Source organism: Haemorhous mexicanus, chromosome 5, assembly GCF_027477595.1.
Source record: "Haemorhous mexicanus isolate bHaeMex1 chromosome 5, bHaeMex1.pri, whole genome shotgun sequence".
In the NCBI taxonomy this organism is placed as follows: domain Eukaryota; kingdom Metazoa; phylum Chordata; class Aves; order Passeriformes; family Fringillidae; genus Haemorhous; species Haemorhous mexicanus.
The window spans coordinates 13,410,251-13,432,572 of NC_082345.1; the positions used below are offsets into that span (position 1 = coordinate 13,410,251).

Sequence of the window (22,322 nt, forward strand, 5' to 3'; positions counted from 1 at the left end):
TTGTATAATGTGACAGCTTCTTCAACTAGTGACTGTGTTTTAACACCACAGAAGGCAAGAATATGTAATAGAGTTCTTTCTCTGGATATGTGATCTAAATATCAACAGGAGAGACCAAAAAAAACACCCATTCAAGTCCTGCTCCTTCAGTTGCACCCTTCAGAAAGCCATAATGAAATATTTTCTAATGAAGGTGGGGACATTCACATGTAAAGAGCTGAGTGATCAGAGCAACTAACCCTCCTTTTCCCCATTACACAGTTCTGAAAAATGTATGTCTAAGTTCAAGCTTCTAAACATCATGAGAGAATAGCAGTGCAGGTGCTTCTGCAGGAAAACAAAAAGCTTGGGTGCCTTGAATAGGAAAAATTTGGACTGCTCTTCTACAGGCAAATATTTGATTTTCCATTATTACTGTAAAATATTTATAGTAATAATATTTACAGAAACATATAAAACATATTTATAAAATGTGAAAGTAGTTCTGAACAGATGGTTAAGAAAAGCCAGTATTCCCCATGTCAAGTACCACAGAAGGCTGGTTTATCATCTCTTGGCAGCAAAAATTCAGCCCTTTAAAGAGAGGTACTCTCTCCCTTAGAAAAGGTTTGCACTTGAATTATTGTCTGACTAAGCTGAGTTAGTTACTCAGTGGGCAGGGACAGTTGCACATTGCTGTGGTGTGGCAGTCTGGAGGCAGCCTCACCCCACTGGAATGCTCATTCATTAGGAAATGGTCAGGCACTGGGATCCTCGGCGAGCTTTGCAGCCGTCTGGACCTGCCTCTCTCTGGACATGGGGGCAGCCCCTGACCTCTTCTCACAAAGGTCCCCACTGCAGACCTTCCCCCCTGTTGCATTCACATTCTCTGGAAAAATCCCTTCGCCTAGGATTTTTATCCTGGGAAGCTAAGAAGCCTCAGAGAAAAAGGAAAACAAATTCTTTTCTCATTTGCTTCTCCTGTCTTGTGTTCACATGTGGAATGTGTTTGGAGACTGTTTATCCAACAGGTGATTGTTTCATTGGTTTCTGGTGGGGGTTGTTTTGACTCTATGGCCAATTGGGGCCGAGCTGTGTTGGGACTCTGGAGAGAGAGTCATGAGTTTTCATTATCTTGTTAGCCTTCTGTAAGTATCCTTTCTGTATTCTTTAGTATAGTATTCTTTAATATAATATAGTGTCTTAAAATAATAAATTAGCCTTCTGAGAACCTGCAGTCAAATTCATCATTCCTTCCTTCATCGGGGCACCCCACAAATAGAATATTCCCTTTGCTACCAAAACCTGGATATGTAAACCTCACACAGTCACTCATCCGGCCAAGCTGGATCTTTTCCTGTTTTCCTGACCAGACCAGAAATAGGATGCACAGCAATGAAGGCTCCATCACTTACGCATCTCTCGGCCCTTCCTGAGAGAGATCAAAGACCTGGCGTGGATTCAAATACCACATAAACATTTGAAGAACCTTGGTGCCCTGGCAAGAGAAAAAAATCAAAGGAAGGAAAGTTATGAGCAATTTAATGATTATTGGAAATAATAGTGTGCATTATTCACTGTATTTCAACTGCTTTTCTTTCTTTCTGTGCTTTATAAAGCCAACATAAAACAAGAAGACAAACTAGAAAGTGGCATAGCAAATGACTGCTCTGTAGAATAACAATCCAGGACGAGGTGCACATGCAGGCATATAGACCAATTTCAACAACACAGATAACTAAATGGTCCATAAGAACAGGCAGTTGGGGTCAGACCAAAGTTTCATCTCCCACAGCAACCTGTTCTCCTGCTTCTCACCACCTGCAACAAGAAGAAACCTCTGTTATCCCACCTCACCCTCAGCTATCCATGACAGAAAGAAGTTGAAAAACTGTGTAGCTAAAGTCTCCATCACACTGAACAGTGGGCTGCCCAGTATCCAAGCAATGACAGTGGCCTCCACTATCACCACGATGATCATTTATCATTGTAACCTCTACCATCTAATGAAGCAGGAGTCAAGGACTTTGTGGGGTACAGCTGCCCCAATGGTCTCTCACTCTATGCAGTGTGGCCAGCCCACCACCTAAAGGTGTATTTTCTGTTTTCTCAAACCCTGAGATTCATATTCCACCTCAAACCCCTTCCTTCATGTTCTGCCCAGACACAAAGTGACAGGATCTCTTACTAGTAGCAGGGAGCTAAGAACTCTATGGGCTGAGCTTGTGCTCTAATTCAAGAATGCCTTTCAGACATGGCCTGAGGGTACACATGAGGAATTTTCCATAGCTTTCCCTTCCTAGGGATGGCTCTTCTGCCTGACACCTTCCCTGAAGTGAAGAACCAAGAATAGCAGTCATAGTACCTAGGAAAAGGCATAAGAAGAGAGAAAATAAATGGGATGTTTTCCATAGGTATTCTTCCAGTCTCAGCTGTGTGCAGTTCATAGAACTCTTGAACCAGAGGGTGGTACAGGATTTCATGTTTTTTCACTTCCAAATATCTCCTCCAGCCTGTATAAATGTTTAGCACCCACAACATCCAAATACAAGGAGTTTTTCACTGAACTACAGACTGTGAAAAGAACCAGATTTTTCCTTTTGTTTTCAATCAGTCTAAACAGTTTCATTTGATGTCCTCTCTAATTCTAACAGAGGAGAAAATGAGCAGTGCCTGTACTGCTTTCCATGCTCTATAGGCCTCTGTTGTATCTTACACCAATCTTTTCTATTACAAGGCCCTGTTCATTGAAAGGCATTCCGATTCTTTGATATTCAAAATGTGGCAGAATGAGGGAAATATTCACTTGGGTAAGTAAATATTTCCCTGATTCATTCCAAGAATCCTAAGGAAGAAGTCTGCTGCATTTTAGTCGCTGCAACTTGGTCTCTGTGGTACAGTACAAGTTCACTAATGATTTTTCTTTGATGCCATAGGAACATGTCATTTCACATTCAGTAATTTCAACTTGCCTTTCCTAGCAAAGTTAAATTACTTTTTGGATAAAGTCTAAAAGCTCCACTGGAAACCTAAATTCTCTGTAAAAAGATGAAATCTTCTGAAAAATTCCAAACTATCATTTTAGATTCCTTTCAAGAATCTGAAGATAGGAGTACAGCCACTCAAATACTCAAATATCCATTCCAGTCATCCAACTCTACTGAAGTAGAAGGGCCATTCCACAGCAAAGACCTCTTCTGAGGAAGGTCTTCAGGCTTCTTAAGGCAGGGAGTCCTTTCTATCTGACTGGCCAAGAAAGAGAGCCATTTGCAGAAGCCCTGCTGTTAAACTTAAACTTCACAATCCTGACCCAGCTTAATCTTACCTGATTCCCTCCACTTTTTGGATTGACAAAAACCAGCAGTGGCTTCATGAGCGGAGAGGAGATAGGTTTTATCACAAAAGGCCGGCCTTTGTTATCCTGAGAAACAGAAGCAAGAAACAGCCTCAGTACAAAGGACGTAACATTCTTTGGCATAGCACACACAGAAGACCCAACCTAGCTCTGACAAAACTACCTCAGGTACTGGAAATAGTACAGCCATGTCAATGTGTGCCCAGCTGAGACAACAGAATAAAATAAGAGGGGGAAAATACCATTTCAGGGCTGTTAACAACTATTTCAAAATTCTTCTGAGATTATTTCTGACCCTATTCCCCACAATTATTCACACAACACTAATAACATGTCAGAGACTGTGTTATTTCTAATACAAACAGTTTTTCCAGAGGAAAATAGAATGAGATAAGTTACTTTTTCCATGAATTTCGTCTAACAGAGAAGTTGCATAAGCACTTATTTCCAGATAATCTGCTCTCAAATTCTTGGCCTTGCTGCCTTCCCACCTTTGAAAAAATGCCACAGATCCAACATGACACATCCTTGGGAAAATTATTTGCCTCCCTACTCCCTAGCCCCTGTAGGGCACCCCAGAGGCCAGAAATGAGGGCACTGTCCTGGGCTTTCACAGACATAGATTCCAGTTTCTGGTCTACAGTTCTCCCACCATGCAAGACAGGACTCAAACCAGAGAGCCCTGGCTATGCAGGGGTGAGTTTCCCTCCACCTCTCCCATGAGGCTGCCTGTCTACATAATTAACCCACCCACTAGGAAGGATATGGAAGCAAGGTCTTCCATAGACACATGGTAAATAAACCAATAGATCAATAAACTGCTTTCTCTCTCTGTGGTCCAATTTTAATATGAGATCCCTTGAAGAAGACATCCAAAAATGGATCACATCTGGACCACAGCCTTGCATCAGTGCGCTCACCATGGGTTTCACAACCCCAGTTTCACACCCATGTTCTGCTTAGTGGGAAAAGAGGGTGTGAGCTGAGTCTCTTACATCCCAAGGGAACACTCTTTCTCTAGGGTGCTGGTGCTTCTGGAGTATGGTACATTGTTTCTTGAAAAAAAATCAACTCAGAAAATAAAACTTTCCATACGAGTTTTATCTCTTCCAACAGCAAATTCAATATCATGGAATTTTCCAGGGGAAAAATATATTAAACATTCCACTGGAAAAAAAGGAAAAAAAAAAGCCTAAAAACTTTTAAGTTTGTGTTTAGACATTTAAACAAAAGGAGCATGATATCCAAAGCACTTGAATACCTACTTCATTTCCTCTTTTGCTGGCTTTTCTTTTAAAGGACGTTCTCTTCTTTCGCCTTGTTGAAGTCTTTAAGGAGTTCTACATCAAAAGAAAAAAGAATACATGAAAAGCAAAACAAAATTTAGAAGACAGGCCCTGGCAGAGCCCCTTTACGAAGCTCTTCCATGCATGTCCACTTGGAGAATGATAAGAGTGTCTGGCACATGCTCGAGATTTAAACTACATGCGCTGCATGCTTTACACTTCCACACCACCGTTTATGGAGAAAGCCACACACGGAGACCAGACTGGTGCTTTGGAACTGGAAACTTTCCCACGCTGTGAGGGGGGAAAAAAGATCAGATGCTCCCATAGACTCACATAACACCACATGTTGTACCTGCCAACCCTCCCAAAAGGGGTAGGAGACGCCCGTTTCCCCTTCGGGGCTCCAGTCTCCTGCCCAATCAGGCTCGTCTCCTGGTATGGAGACCACCTGCATAAAGATGTAATAAAAAAACATGATAAATAAGATATTTTTCATGTTTTTTTGTTTGCTTTTTTTTTTTTTAAGGAAAGAAAACAACAAGTTTTAGCTCTGGCAACCATTATGACTCAACATAACGTAGGCCACCATGGCATAGGATGCTGGCACCATAGAGTCAGTTCCAGCCTATTAAGAAACTTGTGCAATCATCTGCTAAGGAACAAACTGAATTGCTGATTTTTAAGGATTTAAGTAGAGAAGGTGTTTGTCAGCTGATTTTTTTGTGTGTTTTTAAATAATAATACCACTTAACTGCATAGGAAAAAAACGTACAAGTGCTTGTATTTCTGCAGAACGTATTAAAATAGGACTTATGTTAAGGCTATTCTCCAGGCAGATGACAGTCTGCTCAGTGACACAGAGCAAAAAGGTGCTTTGGTATGATAAGAATAGCAAAGAGGGGATTTTATTATATTTTTTAATTTATTTTAATTCATTAATTGAAGTTATATCTGCAGGAAATCCTAACCATTTCCATAATTTAAATTTTGTCTTATGGGAAATACAACAAATATTTTTGCACTATTTCAGCTTCTAGTCTAACCATCATCAGGAAACAAAGTAGCACAACGAATTAGAAGAAAGTTCATTGATTTTTTTTTTTTCCCCCCGTATATAAGAAGGAAAGCAAGATTCACTCAGCTCATCTGAAAGTTCTTTTCTGTCCTGACCTTGATCAGATGTGTACCACTAAACAAGCAGAGATCATCAAATCTGTAAAAAGTGACGTTTATTCTTAATCCTGCTCACTATACAACATTAATGGGAATAGCTACTAAGTTTTGTTTAATACACATCAACCACTTTAAGAATTTCAAGACTTGAGTATGACATGCCAGGTGCACAAGTTAATGCTTCCACATCCCTGAGAAGAAAAACTAACAGCTATCTAACTGAAATACCTAAAGGCATTGCCCTCTATCACAGAGACCAAGAGAAGCCTGCCATAGAGCAAAAGGTCCCAAGTTCTCAGCACTTCTGAAGAAGGACATAGTCATGCCTTGTTACTTCCTGAAAATACTAAAGACAAGACAGCCCTATAGAGCAATTTCAGGAATTTGCCCTTTTAGACCATATTTTGAGAAACCACCTAAAAGTTCATAATCTTCCCTATGCTGATACAAAGTGATCTTGAAAGCATAATAAACCATAAAGACTGCACTGAGTACCAAGTGCATCAGCAACCCCATCTGCATGGTCTTGTGCTGCCCAACCTCAGTAGTCACATTGATTGCAGGCAAAAACCTTTATGTCAACGGAAAGTTATGGGGGCATTACATTCACAGCTGCCTCCCATGGGGGCCTTAGCCCATTTCCTCAGGGATTCTCTGAAGGATTCTCCCTGGATTTGGGCAAAACACAGGTCAAAGAGGAGATCTAGTCTACCCACACTCTTGTTAGCAGTGTGCTGAAAGCTTACACGCATGCCAAGGGTAAAGAAGGCTCAGTAAAATCCTGACTAATTATAAAAGAATAATTTAAAGAATGCTTAAATGCAGTTGTCATTAAAGGCCCCTATAATGTTCCTAACAGTGGGGTGGGAAAAGGCATACAGCTATATTAAAGAAACAGTTTAAGGCTAAGCCTCCATTTATGGCTATAACTATTTTCATTTCCATACTCAAAAAGGCACTAAGTGCTACATGTCTACAATGTTATTTCACCTTTTTTCTTTTTAGTTTTTTTCAAACATGCCTACACCTATAGTGTTAACAGAACCTAAAGCTTTGCTGCAGTTATTGCAACCTCATGTCCGTAGCAGATGAACCGCAAAAAGCTGCTTAGACACACACGTGTTTTTTGCAAACATGCAGCAGAGTAACAGCCAAAGAGAATCAGCAGTCTTTGCACACTGAACTGAAGAAATGGATACATAATATCTTGTTCACAGAACAAGGTAATGAGTGTTTTGTAAACAAACAATGTTATTTAGCAAGGTACCTGATAGCAAAGCATACCTTTAAATGGGCACAATAAGTAAATCCTAACTTCCCTCTAGAGAGGAAACCTCTCCTTTGTGGATGTCAGTTTGTCCATCTTCAAAAAGAGATTTTTCATATTATTGAATGGTCGGTATAGCTCTCAGAAAGCTTAGGTAGATGAACAGAGTAATTGGAGTCCTTCTTGTATGGTGTTGGATGATGTGAAGGCCACGGACTACCCTCAGACAAATCCAATGAAACCTTTCAACCTTTTCCTTTACAACATTTCATCCTCAGTTTTCAAAGGCTTTTAGCATACTGATTTTCAAATTACTTTAATAATGAACAGCATCTGGGAAGGTCAATCGTGACCATCTTCTGGTCCTTCACAAACCACTATCAGACAAGCCAGCTGCACTCAGCAATTGAGGAAATATAGAAATAAGCCCAGAAATCTAAGTGTTCACTAGAACTAGTTCACAGTCCTCAAAGGAGGAGAAGAAAACACCAATTTACTCACCTTGAACAGAAAAATGTTGGAATTTTACAATTACTGCCTTTGTCTTCCCAAATAGAAGACAGAGTAAATCACTAAGTCCATCAGTCAAATCCTCCTTACCACCTGCTTTTCTCCCACAACACAGGCATATATCAAGTCCAGTGCCAGAGCTAACACCCCTTTGGCTACCAAACCTCACCTATAACAAAATACCACCAGTCAACAAGGGTGATCTGCTTCACAAACTAGGAGATGGAATTGTTTTGAACCCCAGGAAAACAGAGCTGGTATCAAAGCACTGCTAACGATACAGAAATACTGGAAATCAGTAGAAAAGATACAGAAGTGGCTCACATTACAGATAACATGGAAGAGTTATTGGAGTTTTCCATTCATGTAAGGGGGTCACTACACACAGGGCTACCACCAATTCCAAAACTGTTTGAACCATGCTGAATATTCCTCATCTTTAAATCAGTTGCTTATAAGAAGCAAAAGCTCCCCATTTAGACCATAGATGTCAGCATAAATTTGTTCTTAGCCAATTACACCATGGTGCTTCACTAGCCCAACATTGTTGGTAATGAGACACAGAGTGTGGTCTTTGTGAAGCCTAATATTTGAAAGGTGGTGACCCACGTTTTACAAAATAAGCATGGAAAACTATTTTTATGGCAATCAAAAAAAAAATTGTAAAACAGGGAGAGGTTTTGCTACAAAATGCCATCTTATTTACTTCAAGGAAACCACAAACAAACAGGATGCAGGCACCACTAAAATCATTTTTATATGAGCAGGGAATTCAGTTCAAGAGTTGTCTATGACCAATGTAAGTAGTTAATTAGAGCTGAGGAAATATTTTATACCCAAAAAGCTTCTAGCCATATTTATTCTGACTGCGAAATACGTGAAAAACACATTGTTGGTTACACATTCATTATTTTTTAATGTGAAGTCACAACAATTTGTAAATATTGTGTTTGTACTCTCTGGATCAAGCAATGTGAATATTTCATAGTGTTTACCAAACATTTCTATAGGGTGAAGAGGATCATAATACACAGAAGTAGAGCTGGTCAGAAACAGCAGGAGAGGAAAAATATTTCCTAAGAAAACAATAAATAAGATAACAACACTTCTGCCAAAAAAATCTGAAAACACATCCAAAAGATTCACCGCTCTTTTCTAAAGTAATAAGGATGCATTTCCCATAACTCCAATGGGTGCTATTAGGAAGCCTCATGGAAATGCACCCACTGTCTGTATTAAATACAACTTTGATCTATTTAATGCTCCAGTTACTCAAGATAAGGTTTTGCATGCTACTGACCATGAATTTCAAGGACTACAGATGTGATTGCAAGTTAATAATCAAGTACTTTCTCTCATGTGCTCATGACTCAGGCACACAAAGCTAACAGCTACTCTCTTTTGGCTTAACATTTAAAGCCTTTATTTAAAAGATATTTTTCCATAAATAATAATTACCTAGATTAGATTTATTTTTTAATTTGAAGTTTTTAAAAAAAATGGACAAGCAAGCAAATTCTCTACAAATATTCTAAGGAAGATATACCCTACTTTGGGCAAAAGCCAAATCAAAACAAAATTACACATCGGGGATTATTGGGGTTTTTGTTTGGGTTTTTCCCCTTTTTCTACTAAAAATTAAGTAAAATAAAAACTAAAAGAATTGAAGAAAAGCTTCTTTTAGTAAGGTCAAACATGGATACATCTGTCAGATACCACACAGTTGCTGAAAATTAGCCAAGGATATTAAGTCCCTGCCAAGGACTCAAGCATTCCTCAACAAAAGAGAAAAAGTATTACTCTGGAGGAGACTGAGTAAAACAGAGAAAGAAGAGTTTGGGGAAAATCCACAATTGGCAAAAAAGCCTTTTTTCTCAGAGTGGAGGTGGCTAGGAATATTGCAATGCTCTCTCTTGACCCAAAGGAAAAACAGAGGCCTCTTTGGTTGATTTTTTGGTAACTCTATCCATGTACTTCCTCTATCCCTTGTCTCTAACAGCCGGCTTCCTACTCATGCCCAAATCTGTCACATCCCTAAACTGGAACTAAGGCCAGTGTCACAATTTAGGCCTTTTTCTGGTTTCATGGACTACTTTTGTCTTAGTGCCTTGGCTACAGCCTGAACTTCTTAGCTTCTTCTTGACAGCCAGGAGGCAAAAAGTCCGGGTCAATTCCCAAGGATGGACCTTGGAAATAAAAAATATTATTCTGAAATAAAATTAAACAGTATTTCTGACTCCCTGATATGTTCAGCGTTTGTTTCTTTCAGCTCAGCTTGGAGTAAAAACAGACTTTCAAAGAAAAAAATTATTCTTGCATGATGTGAACTCCCTTTTAATTTCTGGCCAGCTCTCTTCTGGATATCTTTTTTCCCTCTTGTGTTCAGCAGTGAATTAGCCACTCCAAGACCTATCACTTCCATCACAAAAGCTTTGAAGTCCAATGCCTGTTATGTGCAACAATGAGTGTGTGGGTTTGTTTACTGCTGAATGTGCAAGCCCTGGTGCAAGTAAGACCTGATTCTTTACATGTCCATTAAAGGCAAATTCAGAGGGATGCCAATCCAGACACAGCCAATTCCTACTGCAGTTCAAGTGGATGTTTGTGAAGTTTTTCCCTGTATTTGCTCAGCTCTATTTAATGAAACATGCTTGACTGCCTACCACACAGGGGATGTCTTGCAGTATGCTTGCTGAACTCACAGTTACAGGAACAGTTCTGAGCTGAATTAGCTCAGAACAAGTCATGTTTGTGGCTGATCATCCCAAACAGGGAAATTTACTGAAGGACTAGATGGAGGGGAAGGAGGATACAGGTTCATAACCACCATGAATATATGCTGGGTTTCAGGGAGAGAGGCGAGGTTGAACAAGCATGCCTTGGTGAAGGAGGACCAAGCAGAGAAGCCAGGCTGGCCCTGCACAGCCAGACAGGCCCTGCACAGCCAGACAGCTTCAGAAACAGACATCAGCATGCAGTTACCTGAGGTTTCTTCACCTTAATGATCCAGGTGGGAGGCACAATGACAGCAGCATGAGCCCCCAGGGAACATGGCTCCTCAATGTGATGTAGCATGAAACAGGTGACTTTGTTATGAAACTGGAAGAGAGGGAAATACTGGAGTCAAGAAAGACAAAGGAGAAACTTTGAGAGGAAGAGGATGATGGTACAAAAATTGGAGCAATATTCCCAACTCCATCATCTTCAAGACCTTCAATAGCTGGAGATTTAGGACATGTAACTAAAGATTATCTTCCTAAGACATGCCCTCTTAGAAAAAAAAAATTAAAAATACTTAAACAAAAACAAACCAAGACAAACAAAGCACCAAATCAACAAACAAAAAACCCCACAATCACTCCTAGCTAAACTCAGTCTCCTGAAGTATTTTCCACTTACCGCCAGCTTGCACCAGGAACAACTGATGGCCACAATCTCTTTACTATGGAAGGAGAATTTCTGCTGAAAGCCCTAGAATAACCAGGGGGAAAAAAAGCATTAAATTCCTTTTGACTATAAGAAAATATGTATCTCTAAGTCTAGCCAGGTGAGTGTGCTAGGCAAGCAGATTTTTGGGGGATAAAACAATTACAGGAGGTAACAGAGAAGGTTCTTCCACTGGGGTATATTCATAAAATTCTTTTAAAAGGATTTCTGCAAAATGTTTCACTTATCCTTAATTTTTTTTGTAGTTAAAAACAATGGAAGAAATAGAGAAAAAATGTCTATTATAATTTTTCATGGATTTCTACAGACTTGAAAGTTTCAGATTTTCTGTTGAACTAAGTGTTCTGTCATTGCAGCCTTGTTTGTTCTAAATATAAATAAGAATTTTTATTTTCCTTTTTTACTATTAAGTAGAATTATCTTTTTTTTTTTTTTTTACAACAGAACAAAATTAACTCCAATGTCTCTCGGAATGTTCTGACAGGGATATGAAGCAATTAGGTTTATAGTTTTATTGAACTATAATAATTATTGAACCATAATAATTATTGAACTGACTCAGATTAAAATCTTTCCAATAAGTTCCAAAAAAACCAGTATGACTTGATTCAGATCTCACAATTAAAATAAATTATTTCGTTGCATTTTTAAAGCAAGAAAAACCCACCCCAACCAGAAAATGCAATTTTATTCCCCTACAGGGGAGCTTCTTTGTATAGAATGCAATATGACTTTGCTGTAAATTCTAAAAGACAATTGGATCATATATATCTTTCTGCATGCAACAAACAATAAGATATAGTCTGTAATTTTGAGCTGAATTAAGGTTATCTTAGTCAGAAAAAAAAATTGATTTGGGTTGATGGCTTGAGAGACGAAAAGTCCACAATTTCAGTGAACAGTTTGTCAGTTGTCTTTACTGCTTAGATTTCAGATTTGCAGCTGGTTGGATCCTTTACTCATGGCCTTCCATCATCCTCTCTCTACCTCTGTAAGTAGCCCATCACCACCCAGAATTTTCTAATTCAATCTCTCTACCAAGTGATGAATTTGTGAGCCAATTTTCTTTTCAACAAGCTGAGTAATACCTAAATCTCCTACATGCCTGAAAATGCCCAAGACCTAATGCAAAAAAAAAAAAAAGTTATAAACTGATTTAGTAAAGTCTAACAGGTCATTGCCTCACTGCTTCTGTTATTAAAGTCCTTCTTCCCCTGCAGGACAAATGAGCCTATTAGAGCTAGGTGAAATGAAAAGGTCAAGCACACCAAGAAGAATTAAATAAACAACCAAAAAAAAAACCCACGCAGAGATGCCTTGGTCTTCTGAAGTGAGGGGTTGAGCTACAATCTGTCTGTACAGGGTGGCTGAGAACAATTCTGTGGATACTCAGAACAGGAGGAGGCTCTACCTGCCTGCTCACAATGCAGAACTACATCATGCAGCTTCATCTACAGGTGTCCCTAGCATGCACTCACACCAGTTTGCCACATGGACCTCATCACCAAGACCAACTCTTGAAAAGGCATGTGTCACCTCCAGCTAGATTTTTGCAGTTTTGTTTCAATCCTTCCCCTAATGCCTCAGGGTTTACTTTCAGAGAAATTCAAAGAGTAGATTTTTCATAACGACTGTGATTTGGCATAATCAGGTTTAGGAATTGAGTGTAGTGAAGTGGCTAAACAGCGACAAGCTGGCCAGATACTTTTGGCTGGTCACATCTTGTCTGCCATTCAGTGTGAGCATAAGAGCAGTAGCTGTGATACAAATGCTGGAACAGAGGTCTGACACTGGACAAAACACTCTTTCCTCATTTACTTACTCTAGTGCTTCACAATGTTTCTCCTTGTTCCAAAGTCCATTAAAATAAAAAATAATTATTTCAGTCCCTCATGGGCACAACGTGTTTTGGTTTTTTCTGCCTCACAACATCAATGGGAAAACCCTTCTCTCCCAAAATCTCCAATAATAAAAGTCTAAATTCAGTACATTAATTCCACAGCCCATCAGCTGTGCATTTTAAACATATGGACTGAGCAGCTTGTCTGGTTCTGGATGGATCATTTTTCATTTATTTAGTAAGTCATTTGGCTTTTAGGGAGTCATTAGAGAAAATTATACAGCAATAAAAACATATTAATGATAAGTAGCAATAAAACACCACTTTCCTTCCTCAAGTTGCTTTACAAATGTGAACTAATTCTTTCTAAGGATAGGAGTTTCAGGTAAGATGGCATTTATTTGAAAGCTAGCTTCATAAATAAAGTAATTGATAAAATAAACCATGCACTGTAAGTCACAGGGAGATTTGTCAGGGACCATTGGACTGAAACATAGGAACCCTTCATATTTCACTAGAAATCATATTTTCTGCCTTCTCTGAATGAGAAGAAGCACTGACTTTCAGATGTCTTCAATCATGCAAGGAAGTCTTCTATCTCAAAATTTCTAATTTGGGGCAGAAAATGAATTTCACCTTTCTGAGAACATCAGGCTAACAGTATATGATTAGCACTGATTCTCAGCAACCAATCCCTCCACAACACATGAAACTCCATGTGAGCTGCTCCTTTGGAAATAAACAGTTATGCACACCAGAAAAAATGTACTTTGTAGGAAAAGAGTGCCTGAATGGCCACAAAACCAACCTGTGTTGGTATTCCAACCTGTCTGAATAGTCTGGATTAAAGTACAAACTAACATAGACACCTGTGCACCAAAGAGAGCACCTAAGGATTACTAGGTCTGATATGCTTTATTTTTATCCACAGAAGTATTGATTACTCAAGACTAGTTTCACACCAATGTTAGGGCTACTAATAATTTTTTTGCAAGTATTTTCCTACAAAAGATTTTCTCTTTTTAGTGCTCTTAGAGATACCCTAATGCAGCATAACTGTAGGAGAGACAGGTATTATTACAACTCAAATACAGACTGTAACAGAAGCATTTGGATGGTGATCTCTGCTAAAATAACAAAGAACTAGAATGGCCTTTCAAGCACTGGAAATTTCAGTCTTAACTTTACATTCAGCCCTGCATCAATCCACAGGCCTTTAAAGGGACACCAGTGACAGAGACACACTGTAGGCACACATTGCATCTGTGTGGAAGACACTCCACTCTGGACACCACAGAAGGTTAAAAAAATAGTGTTTGTTTAGCATTATGGTCCAAAATGTGTTCTCAGTCTCAGAAAACCCCTCAGCCACTGATAACTGGAAGCATATTAGAAAGATTCCTTTTCATTTATCCTTAAGCTTCTAATACTGCACATAGCTAAAAAATGGATGCTGGACCACATGGTCTGAGCATTTTTATGTCATATTATAGAAAGAAAGAAATTATCCTGATTTCTCTGATGATCTCAGCTAACAAATAACTAACAGCTACAAAATTGTCTTTTTTTTCCATGTCTTCAAGAGAAAGAAAAGAATTCTTAAGCATCATGAATGGTGTGGATGCCATTGATTGGGAACTCTTAATTACCATCCCTTCCAACACAACAGCTATGAAGGATTAGAAAAAGACCTTGTGTGTGACAGATTTGAAACAAACAAATGTAGTTCTTCTCATAGCATGTAGTTAAGTTCAGGAATTTCTTGCTAAAGGATGTTTTAAATGCTACAACTTTACATGAACTCAAGGTTCAACAAGGCAAGGCCACAGGGAAGATTATCATAGATTTTTAACTATAAAGGCATGATTTCTGGAAATTCATGAGATAAAAACTGAAATACTTCTCTTGGTTACACTGCACATTCCAGGTCCTCTTCCCTGGTACCAATTTCTCTATATAATACTTCAGCAAAAAATCAGTGAAATCACCATTGGGAAGAGTAAAAACCTAAAGCTTAGATGAGTTTTTATAAGCTGTATTTGCACTAGCAATAATGTGTAACAGGGTAGCACAGGCTCTGTTAGTACTCAAGAGAGTAGACACAAGTATTTTCAGATAATTTTACTTTGAATTAGCTGTAGTCTGGTCCTGTGGACTGAATTCCCACCAGTAACTGCAGAGTGAACTTCCAATTAAGTTTAATCTAAAAGGAATTCAGTTCATTTGTTACAAGACTGTCCCCCATGTGAGCCATTGCAAGTGATGATAACATGGAAAATTTATTTCAAACTGCACTTCTGATCTAAGGTTGAACAGTGACAAACCCCTGTGGACTCAGTTTTTCAGGAAGTGCCAACCATGGCACATAATGGCACACAGAATATAAAGCCACAAGGCTGTGCTAAGGAGATGGAGTGCATTAATTCCTATCCACTTGCTTATGGTTTGAAGCATGAGAGGGGAATATCCTGAAAACTTTCTTTATTTGAACTGTAATTAATGATCACTAAAATACTTAACCATCCTATTCCATGCATGAGATAGGACTGTTATACAGCTATAGCAATGAGATCTACCAGAATCCTTAAGTATTCTATGAATAATATTTTTTATTGCTTTAAATTTACTGTCATTCTGTTTCTATGATAGTTTCCCTTTTCTTACAAGACAAGAGAATAACAAAGGTGGCTCTTACTTGGAGGTTTTTGAAATGTTATAGTAGAGAATATTTTTTTTTTGCTGTAATAGGAGACTGCTTGGAGAATAAATATAATTTAGTATTTTAGTTATAATTTTATCTAATTTTTTGTTTCCTGGCAAAAAACAACTCTACTACAACATACTTATCTTATTCTTAACTGAATATTTCTTATTTAAGGCGAAAACTGAGATTTTCTCTGAAGTTTTCTCTATTGTCTGTTTGATGGTTGGATTTGAAGACCTTGATCAACCAAGGCTGCCCATGGGTACATACCCAGCATAAGTTTTGATATGATACCTTGTGAGTACTCTCACTGCAAAATCAACTCCAAATGCCTGTAGGGGAGATCCAGGCCAAGAAGGCAGAAAAGGATGGCAAAGTCATACCACAAGAATGCTGCGTGCAAACTGCCTTGCTGCACCATTCCCCATGGTACTTGCTATAAAAGGGCATCACATTTTTATTGCATGTCCTATTGGTAGCTGAAAATCTGCATAAGTATGCAGATATAAATCTCATTTTCCTCTGACTGAAGCGCTGTGCCATGGAGATGAGACCTGGACATTCTAACTAGTTGTAAAGAGGGAGGCAGAAGTATAATATAGTGCTAAAGAAAGGAAATGGAATACTTGTTAATCTAATGTTTAAATATCTCCCAATATATTTCAGGGGTTCATAATATTTCAGAAGAAAGACCTTCAGTAGTTAAAGTACTTCTTCCCCCTTTTTATAGTGTTTTAGAAATAAACTTTTGCAATCTATGAAGCAGAAGAAACACAAAGCAGTCTCACATATCTTAGAGGCTGCTGGGGCAGAAAGAAAGCAACAGCCTTTCTTTTCCAAGAGCCTAAAAAATAGGCCATCACAATTTTGGCACAGAGGACAGCACTGCAAGAACATCATATTAGTACAGGGTTAGCTTAGCAATTAAAAAGGCTCAAGGAGTCACAGCGTTCCTCCTCCTCACTTTCAGCAGCCAGTACACCACAATCTCCCAGGACAAACGCTGTGCTCATTCCTGCAGATGCAGCTGCCTTTCTCTTCCCACGTGGGAATCAGAGCTGTAATGCTCAGCATCTCAGGCTTGTCATTAGCTATTAAAAGAGGCCAAGTGTGTGTGATAGGAAAAAAATGCAGTGACTGGAAGGACCTACTGGCTACCCTAAACTCCTAAGTGCCCTGTGTTGTGCTTGTGCTGTGCAGGAAGTCTCACCTTTCCACACTGCTTACATTTGCCCTCCTGCCTCCGCCGGTGCACCCAGTGGTGCCGCACAAAGTTCTGCAAATAAGGACAAAACAGATGTGTTAGAGGAGCATGGGCACCTTGCACTCAGTGGTACCATCTATGTGACATTTGTTAATAGACACTAAAGAAAAAGTCCCTTCAGCCAACAGAGTAATTCCTGGAGCAAAATGTACAGCAGGCACTGCATAGAATCTCAAAAACCACCAAAACTGTAGGAGGAATAAGGACAAGGTGGTGTTTTCTTTATCTCATTGAAATAAGGCCAGAACTACTTCCTCAGTATTTAGGTTTTCAAGTCTTTGATTTTATGTTTGAGGTACTTCTAGACGGGGAAAAAAAAATATTAAGAGAGAAGAAGTGAAAGGAGAGGAAAATAGTTGTTTAAAAAATAAAAATACTAGCTCAAAGGTCAGGAAGAAAAAAGCTACCAAAAAAAAAGAAAAAAGGAAAAAGGTAGAATAACTGAATGAATGGGCAAAAGACAACAGAAAGGTGAAATGGTTTCTGTCAGCGTAAGTAATAGAGTGCTTCAGCTCGAATTCATTTTACATTTATTCTGGAGAGGGGAACATGCTTCACTGGGAACCAATTCTCTGTCTAAGATTCCTCTCAATCTCAAAGCACTTCTGCAGCTGCACACCAGGGGGACCAGCACACATGTCAAATGAAAAGAAATTTGTCCATTACTCACCTCTCTTGGAGATCTGGAGCCTCCTTCTCGGAAAGTTGGTTTGCAGCGAAAATTAATCTGGCATTGAAATAAAACTGTTAGAACTTAAAGTGAGCTGAAAGAAAATTTATTCCAATATCTTCATCTAGGTTAGACTTCCAAAGTACTTATTATTTATTAAAATACTAGCTTCACTGGGTGAAAAAAGATACTTACCTGGATGTCAGAAAAATCTCTTTTCATATGCCATATTAATTCTCCTTGGTAGACCTCTACACAGCCCCCATCTTCACTAATGCTATTGCTGCCTACTCAGTTCAAATATTTCAACTGCCTCCTCCTTCTTCAAGAAGGAAACTGCTTTGTTTTCCTGAAAATCATTTGCAAACAAGTGCAGACTTCAGTTTAGGTCTGGAAACGTGCTGGAAATTTCACTCTTCACTCAAGACCTTTTTGCACATCCTGTATTTATGTCTTCATAAACAAAATCTGTAGAGAAGTTGCAGTTTACATAAAGAGCCATGCAAATACTCGTTAATTTCTACCTTTTCATTAGAGAAGGATGTTTGCATCCACTTCCCCAGCCACAAATCATTTGGGGAGCATTGTATTGCCTCATGCAGTGGTGTTGCCACTCCAAAGAGAGCAAGAGATCTCATAAATGGAATATATTTTTGGGAAGGTGAAGAGAAAAAAAATATTTAATAAACAAGAAGGTAGTCCTATGAGAAAAAGTTTTGAGAAAAGAAAAACAATAGGAATAAGAATAGAGGGATGTAGACACTAAAATAGGCACTGAAGAGGAGAGAGGCCTGCACAAAGTCTAAAGGATATGTGAAGTAAGGATGCACTAAATTAAACAAATTCAAGTTTGAGTTGACTATCCTTCAAAGAATTAAACATTTGAAGACAATGCACAGCTATGTTTTTGTTACAAACATAGAATGACCAAGCTTCTCCAAATTTAAATACAACCCTCCCCATATAAATAAGTTCTTCCCTCATTTAATAGTTGCCTTCAAAATCATAGTTCTAGGGAGAAAAACAAAAATAATATTTTTTTTTAAGGCACACACAAAAAAAGTAAGCAAAATAACTAGTACATATAAAGAAATAAAATGGATTATAATATTAGTCTTCCCTTGCTCTTCACCTGGAATTGCAATTTGTTGTTTCACTGCTCAATCATGGCAGGTTGGAAAGACCCAGCTTATATTTATTTTTCTTAAAATTAGCACCTTGGCAGAGAGGGTCAAGCAGAAGACTTATGTACTAGTTTTAAACTTTATAGATTTTGTAAAAGCCCTCTGCCAAGAGGGGGTTTTCATGGTCTCCAAAACAGCACAGAGAAGCTGGGTTTTATCTAAGTGCTCATTTTCTCTGGCTGGCAATGCCACCAACTCACTGGGCTTTGGAAAGTCAGCACTGCTGGTGATGAAGGAAATCATGAAAAATTCACTGGTAACATTTTGTGCTGAAAGCATGTGCTAATGTTAATTTCACTGTGGATAAAAGCATCGGGGGTGGAAATGGTACCTCTCCAACTTGATATTATGGCAATCACTGTGGGATTTGTCAACATGAGTCCAAATACTTGGAAAGGAAAAAGCCCTTTCCTTATAGGGTTGCTGCTATAAATTTGTAATGCATCAGCCTCTTTTATGAAGAACAACATTGCTAAACATTTAAGAGTGAAAATGAAGCTCTAATGAAAGCAATGGGGAAATTCCCACACATATTTCTTTGCACATATCCCACCAGGACTGAAAAGGGTGGGGAGGAGATTTCTCCAGCACATTTCCAGTTAGGCATAATGAAGACAAATCTCTGAGGGGAAGACTGAAGTCAGTGATAGATATTATGTAGGTGCCTGGGTGTGATGAAGGACCCCTGAAGGAAATGAGAAGCAGGACAGATGATCACAGAAATAATGGCAGTATGAAGGAAAGGTTTGATGTTTTCCATTTTAGAGACAAAAAACTTGAATTCAGAAGTTTCGAAGAGAAAACAATACAGTCTAGTAAATACAGGGGGGAAAGCTCACACTAGCACCTTATGCTGTGCTGCTCATAATAAGTATAGCTGTCATACAATGAATTACGCTGGTTTTAGTTGGGGAATTGTAAAAGGCCAATTTTGTACATGACCGGATACTCCATCTTCAAGCTTGAATTTTTCATTTAGAAGCAGAGACAATTTATTTTTTAAACAATGAAATTGTGAAAGCATTCTCTAGTCTTTTCTTTGTTTGGTTTTGGGTTTTTTTAATGGTTCACAGGGTTCGAAGAAATATACTTTAAAAAAAAGATGGAATTTTAAGCCAAGATTTGTTCACACATACATTGTTAAAACAGCTGTGAAAACTTAATTTGGTGCAGAGTGTTTTCCAGGCTGAAACCTGACTTAAAAGAATTAAAAGCATGTTGGCTACATCAGGCTCCAGAAGATGGCAATGTCTCACCTTCTCTAACTGCTCCATGCAGGCATTGTGGACCACGATCTTGCAGGCAGCACACTTCCTCCGCAGGGCAGACTTCTGCAACAGGAAAGGGACAGAGTGTGTGTGGAGCTGAGCTATGCCCGGGGGGAAAACAACGTCAGCTGAAAAACAGGAGATGTTCTGCTCCCTATGCAATACACTTAATGTTTTCTTCCCTCCTTTGGTGCTCTCAGCTGTGTAAATAAATAAATAAATAAATAAATAAATAAATAAATAAATAAATAAATAAATAAATGAAATCTGAGGCTCTTCTGGTTAAAACCTGAACTTTTGTGGGAAAAAAAAAAACCAGGCACAGAACAGCAGCTTGTGAACTAGAAGTGAATGCCTCCCTTTAGGTAGTAGTCAGGGTAACCCTGCAGAGCATCACTCTAAAAGTGAGCAAGCATCCTATGAGGATGATGAGCAAAGAGGAGAAAAATTGCAAGCCAGAGAACTCGGATCTGTTTGCAAGAGGTCATTTCTTGCCTATCATGAAATATTTAATTTGATGGGCCTGACCATTGCCTTGCAGAAAAACACTTGGGTACTTGGGTTATTTTAGCAGAGAATGATAAAATTCTCATAGAATACTGTTAAATGCTTATGAAATGTTACAGCAGGGACAAAATTCTCAATTATGCTGGTTAGTTTTATTAATTTCAATAGTGCTTTTGAAATAATTTCCATTGAATCCCCTGGGCCAAAGCATATCAAAGGCAAGAGAATACATCCAGAAGAGAGAATGTATTTACTTACTTTACTTCCATAAACTGAATTTAATTAACCAGATTGAATTAATTTTCATAGAAATTTAACTTCCAGACTTGTGCTTGAGGGACAAAAGATTTATAAATACACAGTAAGTTGAGATTTCTTTGCTTCAGATTTTTTTACATTCAATTTATTCATGTCCATTTAAATCTCTAATAAATTATTTCTTTATAATTTTCAGCATATTTTAAATAAGCTCACTAAAAAATAACAGGGAACACAGCTTCAGCTCTCATTATGGAATAATTAAAATAATTTTATGAATTATCTTAATTATCTGGCTACACCCTAACTGTACATGTTCACATGCATATTGTGTTCTAATGTTTCACCTGAAGAATCATGGCATTGTATAGCAGACTAGGCTTTCACCTGTTTCATAACTTGGTAAGTTCATGAGTTTTATCTCTGTGTTTGCCAAGTTTGTTTTCTATCTCTGTAAAAACCATACATTATTAAATTTCCATGCTACTTTCAATGCAACATGGAAATGTAATCACGAGGAAGAATTTGTTCAGTTTTAGGAAGTCAAAAATCTCCTGAGAACGCAAGAACCGTCATACTGGGTCAGACCAAAGGTCCACTCAGCCAAAGAAATCCTGTATCCAGGTTTTGCCAGAACTCAGTGTCTCAGGACCAGTGTAAGTGCACAGCAAACACACAGTGACACTTCCCTTGAGTATTACCATACAATCAGCAGTTGCTTCAGTACTACTCTGAAGGAGGCATAGGCTTCTCAGGCTTGGCCTTAATGCTATATATACACCATAATGCACCCAATTTGCTTGAGAAGTTTTAGGAGATAGATATTAAATTTGTGCGATGGAAAGCACAAAAGTGAGCTATGGAAAGCATTTTGGATCACATTGCCCTGAATGCTGGGGGTGATGAGTGAATCAAAATGCTTTGATTTGAATTAAATGCTCTGAAGGTGGCGAGGGTAGTAATAAAAGCAGAAAGGCAGTATCATGAAGAGTCACTGATGGTAACCACAAACATCCCAGAGAAGAGGAATTCCCTTTAACCTTTTCAATCCAAGGGCTGGGTTACTCCCTTAGAGCATTGCTTCAGATCAAGGACATGACCACAGGATCCCCACTCTCTTCCCGAGCTTCCTAAATACCAAAGTGAGAGGGCTTTGGGTATTTTATTCTCTTTTGATGAAGCAATTTAACTGAAACACTAGGCAGAAAGAGCTCCTGAAGTAGCCTCAAAGTGCAACAGTCAAAGAACAGATACTCATGGATCTGAGACCACTCCAATGAAATGTTTCCATAGACAGCAGAAAAGCTTCAGCAGGAGAAAGCTAACCTTGAATATTCCCAAACAGGAGAAGGTAAACACTCATATACGAGTGCACTCATTGCTGGTGAACACATTCAAGAGTTTGAAAAATTCAGTACAAACCCTTGCAGCGATTAAAATTGCAGAAATTTAATCAGTTCCTCCTCTCAGAGGCTACAACAAGTGATATATTTGTGTATATTTTCATGTAAAATAGACTAGTGTCTTAATATTCCTGAAACAAATCAGTATTCTACTCTTTTTTTTTCCTCCTTTCCATGTTAGTAAAGCTATTCATTACATACTTT

The 22,322-nt window shown here is 38.5% G+C and overlaps 1 protein-coding gene across 1 annotated transcript in view; it reads right to left on the bottom strand.

Annotated features, from left to right (window-relative positions):
• The window catches only part of DGKI (diacylglycerol kinase iota), a 124,391-nt gene that overhangs the window by 92,049 nt on the left and 10,020 nt on the right, over positions 1-22,322 (bottom strand). The window contains exons 3-10 of the mRNA XM_059845932.1: positions 19,939-20,013; positions 17,499-17,555; positions 16,775-16,840; positions 10,973-11,044; positions 10,556-10,672; positions 4,600-4,674; positions 3,305-3,400; positions 1,395-1,477 (exon numbers count right to left, since the gene is read on the bottom strand). Of these exons, the coding sequence (XP_059701915.1) occupies positions 1,395-1,477; positions 3,305-3,400; positions 4,600-4,674; positions 10,556-10,672; positions 10,973-11,044; positions 16,775-16,840; positions 17,499-17,555; positions 19,939-19,956 (584 nt within the window). The 5' untranslated portion in view covers positions 19,957-20,013. The remainder of the gene's footprint in view (positions 1-1,394; positions 1,478-3,304; positions 3,401-4,599; positions 4,675-10,555; positions 10,673-10,972; positions 11,045-16,774; positions 16,841-17,498; positions 17,556-19,938; positions 20,014-22,322) is intronic.